Source organism: Diospyros lotus, chromosome 14, assembly GCF_014633365.1.
Source record: "Diospyros lotus cultivar Yz01 chromosome 14, ASM1463336v1, whole genome shotgun sequence".
Classification (NCBI taxonomy): Eukaryota; Viridiplantae; Streptophyta; class Magnoliopsida; order Ericales; family Ebenaceae; genus Diospyros; species Diospyros lotus.
The window spans coordinates 2,679,814-2,694,778 of record NC_068351.1 but is presented as its reverse complement, the minus strand read 5'-3'; the positions used below and the strand labels follow the sequence as shown (position 1 = coordinate 2,694,778).

Genomic DNA, 14,965 nt, shown 5'->3' with positions numbered 1-14,965 from the left:
TTGTCAATTGATTTACGCTCGGAACTACTAACTTCATTAGATAGTAATGCAACTTCTATGGCCTTGCAAAAGCTTCAAGGCCACTAGCAAACAAAGAAGCAAAATCTGCAACTTTGTCTTTTTTCGGAGCGAATCCAATCTCAACAATGGCTGTGCCATCCCCGGAATCTGAAAGAGAGAAACTCCAGTTCTGTCAATGGATATCACCTCCACTTTCCTCGGTCTCCCCCACCCAAAATCGACCTTGTAGAACTCAAACCGAGGTGACCCTGCAATGGTGAAAACGTTATCTAGTGATGTCGGAGTTGATGCTCTACCAAATATAAGATCTTGGGCTGCTTTCAGATCTGCATGTTTCAGATCATCTATGGCTTCACCGATTACTTTGGCTGCCATGGCCACTCCATCTTCTCCCAGCAGGCCATCCACATCTGCGGTTGCACAGCAACCCACAACGGAGTTCCCGAAATATGTTGAAGGCTCAGGAGGGTCTAATCGAGCCCTGCAATCCGCAGCGAACATAAGCTGAGCTTTCTCACCTCCTCGCATTCCATGGAGCTTGATTAAACAAACCCATATGAAGATCAGATCCAGTTATTTTGCTTCGTGGTCTCATTCGTGAGCTGGTCGGGTTCACCAAGGAGCTAGAGTCATCGTCAGGAGCTCGTTTGTTACCGTGATCAGAGCTCGCGCTTTAGTAATTATGTGACCTTGCAGAGACGGTTTCGCCCTTGAGCCCATTGGGCTTCAAGAGGTTGGCCCTTATCATCGAACCATTTCCAATTCGCAGCAGTTCGTACAATAGCCCAAAGCGGTTCGAAAAATGCCCGTAACATAATATAACCACTCAAAGATTTTTGTTATTTTTTATTTATTATATTATAAATATAAATTAAAATTTTAAAGTGTGAATAAGAATAAGTTTTTCAATAATATTAAAATTTTAAAAATATGAATTTTGATTTCTTCCATAGTCTTAAAAATGTGATATCTTAAATATTAATTGGCATTGAAAAACCCAAGCATTTGACAATCTTAAATATTTTTTTATGAATTTGTTAAGATATCACATTTTTAAGACTATAATATAATTATTAAAGTATTAAATAAAATTGATAATTAATTAATCACTACTTTTGATTTAATGCAAGTTTTTGAGAACAAAATTTTGTCGTTGATTGACACTGGACAAAATATTTTGCCCGACTATCCTATTTTAATATTATATATATTTAGAATAAAGATATAAAGATAAGATTTTAAATAAATTGACAATTTTTTATGACTTAATTAATAGTTCAAATTGTCTATTAATATTTCTCAAAAAACTAATGAAGATTTAATATAAATTTTAGAGACAAAAACAGTTTAACAGATTTTTGGAGGGAAAAAAAAATTACAAACTATTTTACTTTAGTATAATATATTATATACCAGTGATGAACCCGTGTGATACACGGTAGAGTTTAATTTAAAAAAAAAAAATAAACTTGTTACTTTAAATAATTTTAACATAATTGATGATTATAATTTTTTTTAATCTTTAATTATTCATCGAAATTTAAGTTTAATTAATTATTCGTTATTCAATATACTAATGAATGACACTTTTAATTCAATATACTACCATTCAATGTGTTCAAGAATAAATAACACATTAAGTAGGTTATTTGACAAAATATTTATAAAATATTTATTTATTATATTATATTTATTTATAAATATATTATAAAATCTATAATATATCCCCTTAAAGATGTTCGTTATTTTTTATTTATTATATTATAATTATAAATATAAATTAAAACTTTTAAATATGAATAAGAATCAGTTTTTTCAATAATAACAAAATTTTAAAAATATGAATTTTGATTTCTTCCATAGTCTTAAAAATGTGATACCTTAAATATTAATTAGCATTGAAAACCCTAGCATTTGACAACCTTAAATAATTTTTTCTGAATTTGTTAAGATATCACATTTTTAAGACTATAATATAATTATTAAAGTAATTAATTATTAATTAATCACTACATTTAATTTAATGCAAGTTTTTGAGGAAAAAATTCACCATTGATTGACACTTGGCAAAATACTTTTTTTGACTATTATATTTTAATATTATATAAATATATATAGAATAAAGATATAAAGATAATATTTTAAATAAATAGACAATTTTCTATAACTTAATTAATAGTTTAAGTTGTCTATTAATATTTCTCATAAAATTCATGCAAATTTAATACAAATTTTAGAGGCAAAAATAGTTTGACATATTTTTTGAGGGAACAAAAATTTGCAAACTATTCTACTTTAATATAATATATTATATATTATTGTATTATACAAAAATAAAATCTTATTTAATGGATAATTCTCTGTGACTTAGTTAATACTTTAAGTGTCTATTCATATTTCTCATAAATAGTATTTATTTTTGATTGATTGACGGATTAATTGATGAGAAGATCTAACATAAAATATTTTTTTGATTAATTAATAGCATTGAAAAATTCATGCAAGTTTAATACAAATTTTAGATGTAAAAAATAGTTTGCCAGATTTTTGGAGAAAAGAAATATTTACATACTATTCTACTATATATTATATATAATATACAATATTTATATTATATTATATAAAGATAGAATTTTATATAAATGAACAATTTTATGTAATTTAATTAATAGTTTAAGTGTTTATTCATATTACTCATAAATAGTATTTATTTTTGATTGATTGATGGATTAATTAAATATTTAATATTCACATAATAATGTATTGAAAAATCTATGATTAACATTGAAAAACTCGTGTATTTAAAATTTATTATTAATTTTACAATAGTTAGTACATATTATTTCAAAACAATTGAAAGTTTTAAATTATTAATGCAAATTATAAAATATAAATTGTTAATGAAATAAATACTAAATGCAAATCATTGATGCAAGTTTTTAGGGAAAAATTTATTACTACTTATTATTTAAAAGCAATTGAAAGATTTCAATTATTAATGTAAATTACAAAATACAAATTACTAATACAATAAGTATTAATTGCAAATCATTAATGTAAATTTTGGAGGAATTTTTTTTTTAAACTATCCTACTTTTATATATATATATAAAGATTATTATATTATATAAAGATCATATTTTATTTAATAAATAATTTTTTATAATTTAATTAATACTTTAAGTATCTATTTATATTTCTCATAAATAGTATGTATTTTTGATTAATTGATGGATTAATTAAATATTTAATATTTACTTAATAATGTATTGAAAAACCTATGATTAGCGTTGAAAATTTTATGTATTTAAAATTTATTATTAATTTTATAGTAATTAGTACTTATTATTTTAAAATAATTAAAATTTTAAATTATTAATGTAATGGCCCAAAATTATCATTTTTAAATTCATTGATCTTACTTTGATAATTTGACGTATTAGCATTAATACCTGAAAATTTATCATGTGTTAGTGAATTTTTATTTAAGTTTTATATGCATACTATTATTGTTAATATCTTAATTATTATTATCTATATTGAAATTGTTACTATTTATTATTATTATTATTAGTTGATAGGTTCCATCAGCTTTTGTTGCCGACTTCCATTTGCTTCTAGATTTCCAAGCCATTAAGTTGCTCAAGTGACGCGGTGGTGTGGCTGAGCTTAAGGAGGGTTAGCCACGTATTTAGCGGGGTGATAAGTGGAATGGGAGAGAACAGAGTGATTGGCCTAGTGAGAAAAGGAATAAACGAAGAAGAAGTAGAGAAGGAAAGAAGGAATTGCAGAACAAAGGGGGACGTGCGTTGCTGCAACTTTTGATTCCACAAATAGGCAAGCTCTTCTCCTTCCTGTTACCTTTGGTTTCTAAGCTTCTTTGTTCTTCCTCTTCACAGCCTGCCTTCTCCCTCTTATCGTTACACGTTTTACATAGCAGTGGGTTTCGGTGGTTAAATACGTATGCATATACGGTCCCTGTGGCCTTCGTGCAAGTGTATATATGTGTATATATAAGTTGCAGAGGTGTTAGAGTTGTGTGTTTAACTACTGGAGGTAAGAAGATGGAAGCATGAAGTATATATATTAATATGTATGTGCTGGAACAGCAACGCGATGGTGGTGCGAGCTCGCTGAGTGTAGGTGGCCGTGAGTGTGTATCTCGCTGTGTGTGCGTGCGCGATCCATGAGTGAGTTCGCTGTGAGCTAATTAAGTGAGCTTGTTGTGTGTGTTCGGTGTGTATATATATATATGCGGGTGTGCTGGTCCAGCCGAGAGTGTGCAGCTTCTTCACTTCTTTTTGGTTCCCTTTCCAGCGTCCCCCCTAGCTTGTAGATCACTCGGTAATGGCTTGGATGTTGGGTTGCCGTGATTTTAATCATTTGAAGCTGTTTATATACGCATATATATATATATAAATAATTACTATAGCACGCAGGGGCTGTTTTGCACCGAGTTTTATTCCATTTAATTGTGTTTTGGGTATACCTTGGATTGGAGGATGGTTCTCTGTGTGTGTGATTGAGGGTTATGATGCAGAAATTGGCCATTGGGCGTGTTTACTGGGTGTGCACATCACCATGCGTAAGTTTATATATATATATATGTTCAGGTGCTTAGTGAGTGTTTGAGTATGTGTGTGAGGAAGACTAAGTGGCCTTTGGCCGTGAGTGCAATGAAATTAGGATAAAAGAAAAGAAAAGGAATGCCCTAGCCGTGTATGCATATTGGTGGAGATATGTGCATGATGTTTGTATAGTAGGATACATTAAGTTATATTATATTATTATATTAATTATATAATTTGAGGATATTAATGGCATGATTTAATTTAAAATAAATATAAATTTATTGGATTTTTATTTACGGTGCGCCCACATGGGATTTTAGATGGTTAAATTATTTATATTACACGGTCAAATTTAATTAATGTGTGCCAAGGTTTTATTAATCACTATTAAATGTCTTATTTCACAGCGGGAGTGGAGTGCAAGAAAGGCAAGAAACGGTCGTGTAAAGGCAAGCTCCTAACTCTCGCCTCATGATCTTTAATTCCCATAAAAGACCCCGTGATTTCATGTATTTTATCACTTCCTTTATTTTAATTCGGCACTTAGCCTTATTTGTTGAATTATTATTTATTTGTTTTAATTTAAATTAAATCCGAGACTTCTAGAATTTTATTCGTTGTGAGCCTATGGGGGTTTGTACTGCCCCCACTCTTTTTGGGAATGATGTTGAACCAGCCTGAGAATTAGGTTCCTAGACGTGTGGGTTTATTTACAATTTTATCGGGTTTATTTACAGTTTTTCTCGGATTTATTTATGGTTCGGTTAGAGCTATCGAGCAGTAGGGCAGGGGTCAGTTGTTGGTGACGTTGGGGTAGACTATTGTACGGTCTTGAAGTGGACCGTCGGGTGGACACTCCTAGTCACTGATCGTTGACCGGTGCCGGGCGCTACTGACTAGCTCTATCAGTATGTCATTTACTACACGTTTAGATTCGTTTTATTACTGTTCATAATTTGATATGCACATGGGTACGGGTTGCATATTGGGATATTCATTTATTGAGTATGTTTGGACACGGACATTCTAGCTTGGTTAGGTTGCATCCAGCATGGGCATGTGCATCGCGTGTGATTTACTATGTGGGCGAAGCATGGCCTGATGCTTGGATGTATGGGCACTAGTGTATTACGTTGATGCTCATTACACCATTGTATTTTTATGTGCATTGCATGGTTACTAGTAGTTATTAGTTCTCGGACGGGAGGACCGTTCCGAGAGAGCCTATGGCTCGGGTGTCGGGAGTACCGATATGGACGGGTGATGGGAGTACTGACCCGGGACAGCGCGTACAGGTTTATTGGAGATACATATTGCCTTTCAGGGCAGCAGCAGGTTGGTATGAGACTTGGGTGTCGTGTGTCTTGTGTGGGCCCCAAGGACCGGTATATACTTTTATTATGCCATGCTATTGTGTTGTAGCATCTCATGGTTTGTGTGTACCTGGGGGTTTATTCTGGGGAGAGTTTATTTGATTTATACAGCCTTTAGCCTTTTTTCCTTATGCTTGCTGAGTCTCTCGACTCACTTTGCTTTCCATCATTCCAGGTAGTGGCAGCGTGGGACATGGTAAGGGAGTCAGCTTATAGCAGTAGAGTCGGTATGGTGTACAGGCAGTTCCGTCAATCCCTGTTAACTCTGATGTCTTAGGAGGATCTACTCTATTATTTTGTACTGTGCCAAGTCGTTTCTCGATTTTCATATATGTCGACACAGGAATCTGTGTTTATTTATTTATCATGTGACCGCTGTATTAGCGGAGTACTCGTAGTGTATGCATGTGTTTAGCCTCGCTTTCGCTGTTCTTATTTTTGTGTATGCATACCAGGGTGGATCTTATCTTGTGTCTCATTCTTTTTCCTTTTGCAGGCACTCTCGTTCAAGTAGTTCGAATAATTAGGGATATCCGAGCGGGAGTGTTTACAATTAATATAAATCACTAAATGTAAATTATTAATCCAAGTTTTTGGAGAAAAAAAAAATTCAGACTTTTTTTTTATTCTTAATTACGAGCTATCAGTTTGATTTTTTTTTTTTTTTTGGTCTCTTTAACTCAATGAATCAACTGAAGCAATGGTCAATTCGGTCCGTCCTTCAGCTGCGCGCCTGCATCTCAAGTACCTTAGTCTAAACTTCACATTATTTAACTAGACATGATAGCTAGCAACTTGACGTTGCCAACTCTTATATGATATTATTATCTTTATTACAGTCCTTTCACTTGGCCGATAAGAAAAGAGCTGTTTATTATAATAAATCTTTTCCTACAGAATTGTTTGGTCAAGCCTCCAAATTGTCAGAGAGATGGAGAAGGGCTCTGAGGACGGGGACGTTCGCGCCTCACAATTTCTCCTCAATTTGGCTTTTCCAAGTAGCCTGCAGCCCTACTCTGCTCCCCTAAGCCTGCAGTGCAGCCCTGCTCCTCTCTCAATTGTACTTTTAATTTAATTTTTCAATTTTACTTCTTGAAGAGTTATTTGAATTGTATTTTTAATTTTCAATTATATTCCTAATCTCGAGACAAAGATGAAGAGTTGAAGATAAAGATAGATACAAAAGATCGGAGAGACGAAGATAAAGGATTGACTAGTCGAGCAAAGGTTCGTAGTCGAAGGGCTGGCTCTTTGTTTTTGTCTCTAATTGACTTGACTCTTCATCCCCAATCCTGTCTCCCTTTGAGGCCGACGTCGACACCGACCCGACATCTCACTCCCTCCGATTTGCCCATCAGCGAGTTTGTTACTTCATGAATTTTAATTATTCAGTTTAATTTTTTTAATATTATTAATTAAAACATCAAATTAAATGGACAATTCAACCCTCTTTTATTAAGTTCAATTCATTTTTTTTTGATAAAATTTTAATTCAGTTATTATGATTCAAAATTTAATTAATTTAGATAATTCGATCAATTTGATTAGATTATATACTTAAATTAATTTAATTTAATTAGTAATTTTCAACCAATCTATTTCGATTATAATCGATTAGACATTCACTGCGAACTTCTACTGTAGAAGCAAACGATGAGATTTTTTTGTCTGAAATGGTCAATTGGTGCTGCGTTCCGTCACAGGTTCCAGTGTCCTATTTTTATAATTTTTAATTTAATAAATATATAATTCATTAAAATTGAGAATAGCAACTCTATATACAAATAACATTTCCGTAAATGTTATAAATGAGACGCTCTGTTATTATTGCATATTTTATATTCTGGAAGGAAAAAAAATAAAATAAAAAATAAAATATTCAATAACACTCATTATGATGATATTGTGTGATGATGATGTATGTGCCGATATATATACTTGTGTGCATGTGTATATAGGCGTTAGGTCAGTTTTTACTAGTGTGTCCTCAGAATCAGTGCATGCATCTCATACAAAAGTATAGGGGATTTAGGTGGTTAGGAACAATTTATGGGGGTTGTATTTAGCCACCTATTTTTCTTACACTATATTTTTCTTTGAAATCTCAAATTATTTAAACTTATAGTTCATATTTTTGTTGTTTATATCGTTATTATATTATTGTACTCATGATGATCATTCTAGCATTTTTATTGTTTACTCTCCTAGTGGGCACATGACATATCTTATACTTGCAAGTCCACAAGATTCATCCATTTTTATTAAAAATATTTTCAGGAACTTCTCCTTTTTGATTATTGGTCTAACAGATCTTCTGGTATGATATCAGACATCTTTCTGATTCCGGATGTAATATAGGATGCTCTGTGGAGACATTCACGTATTGTAGAGTCTGATCTTTTGTCTCTTATTTTTGTGGCACATATTTGTGCCAAGGGCCCGGGATACGAGATCAGATATGTATTTATGTCAGCAGTGTGATTTTTGTACAGCTGCTGTATATGGAATATTGAAATGTTATTTAGAAGGTGAATTTATATTTTACTCCATGTTCTATATCTTGTCAGTAATATTATTGTTTTATTCAAATCGAGCTAGAAAAAAGGCTTACTAGTCCATTGTGGGGCTGTTGGGCCTAGGGATTAGTGTCGGTCATGACTTATCAGATTTCGGGTCGTGACAAATCCATTATGTATGGTTTTGTTAGATTATTAGATTACGATTATATTTTCTCTTATGATATAGGATTGTTGTGCCTTAGTGTTATTTTGAAAATTTTATCCTATTATGAGTATCGAGGATTTTCGATATGATGTAAAAAAAAAAATCCTACCATGTTTGAATGCCCTGTGGTTTCGGGTCGTTACATACAAATTTTGTGGACCCACTACAAGTATCACATCTTATTGGCAATTTTGATGGTCTAGTGGCATGCTATGAGGATGTATCAATCTCTTTAGAGAACATTTTCATCTCCCACAAAATTGAAAAATGAACTTCTAGTTAGGGATGGCAATTGCAACCGAAATCGTAGGAAATTGAATCGGTCAATGCGGTTAAAAACTGTTTGATTCGGTAATGGTTTGATTTAAACAAAAATCGAATACTATTTCAATGGATATAGTTTGATTATGGTTTTCATTATATTTAAACCAAAACTCGAACCGAATATATGGGTAACCGAATCAAACTGATATATATATAATAGATATTTATTTATTTAATATATTATATATACACATAATATATATTGATAATGCATTTAATATATAAAACATTTAACATTTTTAAGTATTAACAAATAAAAATAAACATAATCTTAAATTATTTTATTTTTATCAATCAAATAATTATATCTAAAAAGTTTGAAGTTAATTTGTAACTTTATACAAGAAGAATGTAATTTTATTAGAGCAACTCCAACGTTGGACACCAAATCCAACACTAATTTAATGTCCAAGAGTGTTTTACACCAAAATTTTTAACACCAAATTAGTATTGTCTCCAATATGTAATATCAAATTGGTGTAAAAGATAATCTTTAAAGAATATTTTATAAATAAATATTTAATTAATATTAATTAATTTATTTAACTTAGAATAATATAAGAATAGAAAACAGTTTATTTTTAAGCCATGTTATTGTTTTTATTTTAAACTTTTTTCAGTTTTCATCATGTATTTTTAATTTAAGTTCATGGAAATGTTATTATTTTTTATTATATTATTGAGTTTTTGCATTATGAATATTTTCTTTCTATTAAGTAATTATTAAATTAAAAAACTTTCATATAAACAAACAAAAGTAGTTCATTTTATATTAACATGGTATTTATAAAGTACATTAAATATTTTAAAATATATTCAATATTATATTCATTTTATAGATTTTAATAAAATATTTACATCTGTATATATTTTTTAAAATAATTTAATTTAAAATTTTAATTATTAATCAAAATATATAAATATAATAAAAATGATAAAGGATATAAAGGAAATAAGTTGTTTTGAAATTATACAAGGAGAGGTAAAATTAGAAATAAAAAAAAAAAAGAAATTTAGTGTTATATTATTTACTCAACACCAAATTTGGTGATTGAAAATTGTGCCTAACACCTAAATGGTATATTGGTTGGAGAGCTCTTCAACGCCAAATTAAAGTCGATGTGGGAAATTGTGTATTTCTTAGAGTTATTCTTAGAGTTTGTCTTTATTTATTGTGAAGTTATCAAAAATTTTTACGAATACTATTTGCAAAAGTTTGTTTTTGTTTGTCCGTACGGATCAAATTAAAAAAATCATAGTTAAAACCGAAACTGAATAGTTTGGTTATGATTTTAATTTTTAAAACCAATGAGTAATGGTTTGATTTTGATTTTAGTAGTTTAAGTTTAGTTTGGTTATGGTTTTGACAAAAATCGAAACCAAACCGAACCATTGCAACCTCTACTTCCAGCGTCACAATTTTTGGAGCCTTTTTCCAGACTTACTCTACCATATTTTTCAAAGTCTTTAGAAGTTGGTTTGACTTTCAACACCTTGTATAACTTGCATTAGATCAAAATATCCTTGACTTGTATTTGGCATAAGCCAAAATTGATCTTCTCATCGAATGTTTCAAAATCAAAACTTCATCATGCTTGGCATATCCTTTGTGTACTATTGATTGATAATCAAATATTTGATACCACTTGTTGAAGAAAAAAAAATAAGATGAGAAACAAAATATCCAATCATACTCAAATACAAGAGATTTTTACATAAAAAATTTTAGAAAATAAAAAATCACGGCCAACGGGATAACCGAGAAAAAATATCATTATATAATAAAATTTATAATTACAAAACTCAATATTTTCTCTCTAAAGCCAAATCTCAATTACACCAAATTCCTAACTCTCACAAGTGATTTGTTTATCTTGAATAACAAGCCAAACATCTTATTTGTAGATTAGTTTCCTTATTTGTTAATGTTAAAATTTTCTAACCTAACAATGTTTAATAATTAACTATAAAATAAGATTACAAAATAAATAAAAAAAATTAATATTAAGGATAAGAAATAATCTCTAAAATTAATTAAAATTTCTCATTAAAAATTTAATATATATATTTTTATTAAATACTATTTTAACTTTAGATAGTAATGCAACTTCTATGGCCTTCCAAAAGCTTTAAGGCCACTAGCAAACAAAGAAGCAAAACCTACAACTTTGTCTTCGATTGGAGCTAATCCAATCTCAACAAGTTCTGTCAATGGATATCACCTCTATTTTTCTCGGTCTCGCCCACCCCAAAATCGACCTTGTAGAACTCAAATCGAGATGACCCTGCAATGGTGAAAACTTTATCTACTGATATCGGGATGATGGTCTACCAAATATAAGATCTTGGGTCCCAGTAAGGGACGCGAGATCGAATAGTAGGTACGCGTGCGAGGGGGAAGGAATTTTCCTATAACGACCCGATCGAGCGATAGGAAGGACCGGAACAACTTACCCTGATGGGCCTACGCGAACTTCTCAGGGGGTCACCCATCCCTGGATTACCCCAGGTTAAGCACGCTTAACTTGGGAGTTCTTTGCCAACATTCAGCTCAAAGGTATCCAGCTGGTGTTGTTTCCTTTCTTACACTATCCTCGATATATTCTACTTCTCTGGGCTCTCGGGGTATTACATTCTCCCCCCCTTAAGCACATGACGTCCTCGTCATGCGACCTTACAACCGGTCCCAGATCTCCCCGTGCATGGCCGATGTGGGATTCGCCTAAGGTGTCTACACGCACCCCCATAGGGGCCTCACACTCTCTCGGGACTCAGTCCTCGCTGAGGTTTGCCACCACCGCGCTCAGAGGCTCGGGGGTTGGCTCTGATACCACCTGTAACATCCGCGTCGAGCGATAGGAAGGACCGGAACAACTTACCTGATGGGCCTAACGAACTTCCAGGGGGGTCACCCATCCTTGGATTGCCCCAGGTCAAGCACGCTTAATTGGGAGTTCTTTGCCAACATTCAGCCCAAAAGGTATCCAGCTGGTATTGTTTCCTTTCTTACACTATCCTCGATATATACTAACTTCTCTGGGCTCTCGGGGTATTCATTCTCCCTCCCTTAAGCACATGACGTCCTCGTCATACGACCTTACAACTGGTCTCAGACCTTCTCCCCTTGGGGGCTGCCATCCTAGAAGCCTGCAGAAGCCGCTCCTTGTACAGGCCCTCGAGCCCCGGCGCCACTCCCCGCCCTCATCGGACCGCTTTCGCCAAGGGTCGGCTCTGATACCATTTGTAACATCCAGTTCGAGCGATAGGAAGGACCGGAACAACTTACCATGATGGGCCTACGCGAACTTCCCAGGGGGGTCACCCATCCTTGGATTACCCCATGTCAAGCACGCTTAACTTGGGAGTTCTTGCCAACATTCAGCCAAAAGGTATCCAGCTGGTGTTGTTTCCTTTCTTACACTATCCTCGATATATACTAACTTCTCTGGGCTCTCGGGGTATTGCATTCTCCCCCTTGAGCACATGACGTCCTCGTCATGCGACCTTACAACTAGTCCCAGACCTTCTCCTCTTGGGGGCTGTCGTCCTAGAAGCTGCCAGAGTCGCTCCTTGTACAGGCCCTCAACCCCGGCGCCACTCCCCGCCCTCATCGGACCGCCTTCGCCAAGGGTCGACTCTGATACCATTTGTAACGACCCGATCGAGCGATAGAAAGGACCGGAACAACTTACCCTGATGGGCCTACGCGAACTTCCCGGGGGGTCACCCATCCCTGGATTACCCCAGGTTAAGCACGCTTAAGTTGGGAGTTCTTTGCCAATATTCAGCTCAAAAAATATTCAGCTGGTGTTGTTTCCTTTCTTACACTATCCTTAATATATTCTAACTTCTCTAGGCTCTCGGAGTATTACAGAAGTTTGACAAATGACAAATGAGCATGAGCCTGCTGATTCCTCTGCAGTCAGGCTTGCATCTGTTACAATGAATAGAGGGCTCAGAACAGAAACCAAGGAGGCTCTGATCCTTGAATATAAGTATAAAACGTTGAAATAGACGTGTGATTTGATACAATGAATATTTTATTGCTCAATTAATCCAAGTGTACCCAGTTCTTGGGGGTCTCAATGTTGGCACGTGTGAGTTGGGATGTGACAAAGGTGGCATCGCCCGGAGACTTCAGCATGAGCATGAGACTTTGGTTGTTTGGCCGTATTAATAATATATAAGTTGTTTAAAAAAATAAATTAATTAACTAAATATATTTAATATTGATGAAATTAAATAACTTAAATACTACTCTAACAGCATTTGAAAAAAAGTTATATGGGACAAGCTTTTGCAAAAGCTGAGTTAATCAACTCATTTACCAATTTAATCTTATAGGCTCTTCCTATTTCTAATCTATACCCATCTTCATTCACACCATTTTTCCTTTGTCGGACGCCATTTGATAGCCACATTCATGTCGTTCGACGCATGCAATTGCCCTTGTCATCACCTAATTGACCTTGTCCATCACCTTAGATGTCGTTGTCGTCCCAATTCGTCGTCCATTGTCCATCACCTCCTCTTGTCTTCGCCATTGCCCCCATCCGTCAATCTTAGTGCCTTTGTCGTTTTCTCTGAAATATATATGTATACATGTTAATACATATATAAATATTAATGTTTGTTATATTAATATTTTTAATTTTTTAATATTAAAAATTAATATTTTTTAAATTTTATTTTGTAGTATATCTATTTTTTTTTTGTCAAATTATGATAAGTTATCAATTTTTATAATCTAATCACATAAATATTCATTGATAACTTAAAAATATATTTATTCAAATACGTTATTAGTTTAAATACTTCTCAACTTAAATGCTGTTTTAAAAATGAAAAAAAAAAAAAAAAACTTAGCCAAACTAACGCTTAGCATAGCTCTTTCTTGATCGTCAGAGAGAAAGGCCCGGCCGTAGAGTGGCTGATCCGCCATGGAATTAGAAGACGAACAAATCGAAGCCCATGCCGTCATGAACGCGGTTAGGGTCTTCCCGCCCACCACAGCGTGGTGCGCACTGTGACCAACGGAAAACACCGAGTTCGGGAACCGAGTGACTTGCAAAGCCAGAACTGGAACTCTCGCGTGAGAAGATGGAAGATCTGGTAGATGAGAACGGTACTCTGTCGCTTCACGGAAGCTGGATTTGTCGGAGAGATGGTGGAAATCGGCTCCGGACTCGGCTACGGTAAGCGAGAGAGCATCGCCCTCGGAGTATTGGATTAGCGGTTTGTCGGAACTCTGAGGCCAAGCCAAATTTCTGGCGAGAAGAGTCCAGGTCTGGGGGGTAAGAGAGAGGGATTGCCTCAATTTTGGAAGAACAGTCTGGGAGAAAGCGGCGGTCGTGCCCAGATGAGGGGGTAATTCGTAGAAGAACAAGCGTTGGCTTGGAGAAAATCTCAACCAGAAAAGATCGAAAACGGTGAGAGGAAGTGAGCTGGGCGCAGATGAGGCCGGCGGCATTGGACGGACTCTGCATACCTCAAAAATCTTCAATGGATTTGGCGGTGCTTCCATGAGAGAGAAGAAGAATTTGTGAAGGAAAGGTGGTAATTGGTTTTGCTGAGATACGTAACCCACCTTCTCTTTTGTGGGGATAAGATTACGGTAAAATTAATAAACATTGATTGAATTTTAAAATTGTAATTATTCATTCATTAAATTTTAAATTATAATCAGTTATTCACTGAATTTTACTCAACGTCAATCATCCATCACTTGTTATAACTCCGTCAATTATTATAAACAAAAAATATTAATGGAATTTGACGTGACAAAAATTAATTTAACATATACTCACTGAACTTTAAAAATATAACTATTTACTCATTGATATTTGTATCACCGTCTGAACTTGAATCATATTGAAAAATTTTTGTATGCATTTGAGATCACTTACTTTTCAAATCAGAAGCCAAAAACCAAACTAATAATTTAAATTAAAA

General features: G+C 33.6%; 1 protein-coding gene across 1 annotated transcript; it reads right to left on the bottom strand.

The window, feature by feature from the left end:
* Window positions 1–36: 36 nt before the first annotated feature.
* LOC127790105 (BAHD acyltransferase DCR-like) lies at window positions 37–14,520 on the bottom strand. The gene is made up of 2 exons (XM_052319393.1): window positions 13,890–14,520; window positions 37–558 (listed from the first exon to the last, which is right to left on the bottom strand). The coding sequence occupies exons 1-2, from the start codon at window positions 14,481–14,483 to the stop codon at window positions 37–39; spliced, it is 1,116 nt and encodes a 371-aa protein (XP_052175353.1). The 5' UTR covers window positions 14,484–14,520.
* Between the last annotated feature and the right edge of the window lie 445 nt (window positions 14,521–14,965).

What these genes read in the sequence shown, in the direction of transcription:
- LOC127790105 (XM_052319393.1), bottom strand. Translation starts at nt 14,483, where the DNA reads ATGCCGCCGGCCTCATCTGCGCCCAGCTCACTTCCTCTCACCGTTTTC. An exon ending in AAGAAAGAGCTATGCTAAGC is followed by an intron (nt 559 to 13,889) that starts GTTAGTTTGGCT and finishes TGTTTAATCAAG; the next exon opens with CTCCATGGAATGCGAGGAGG.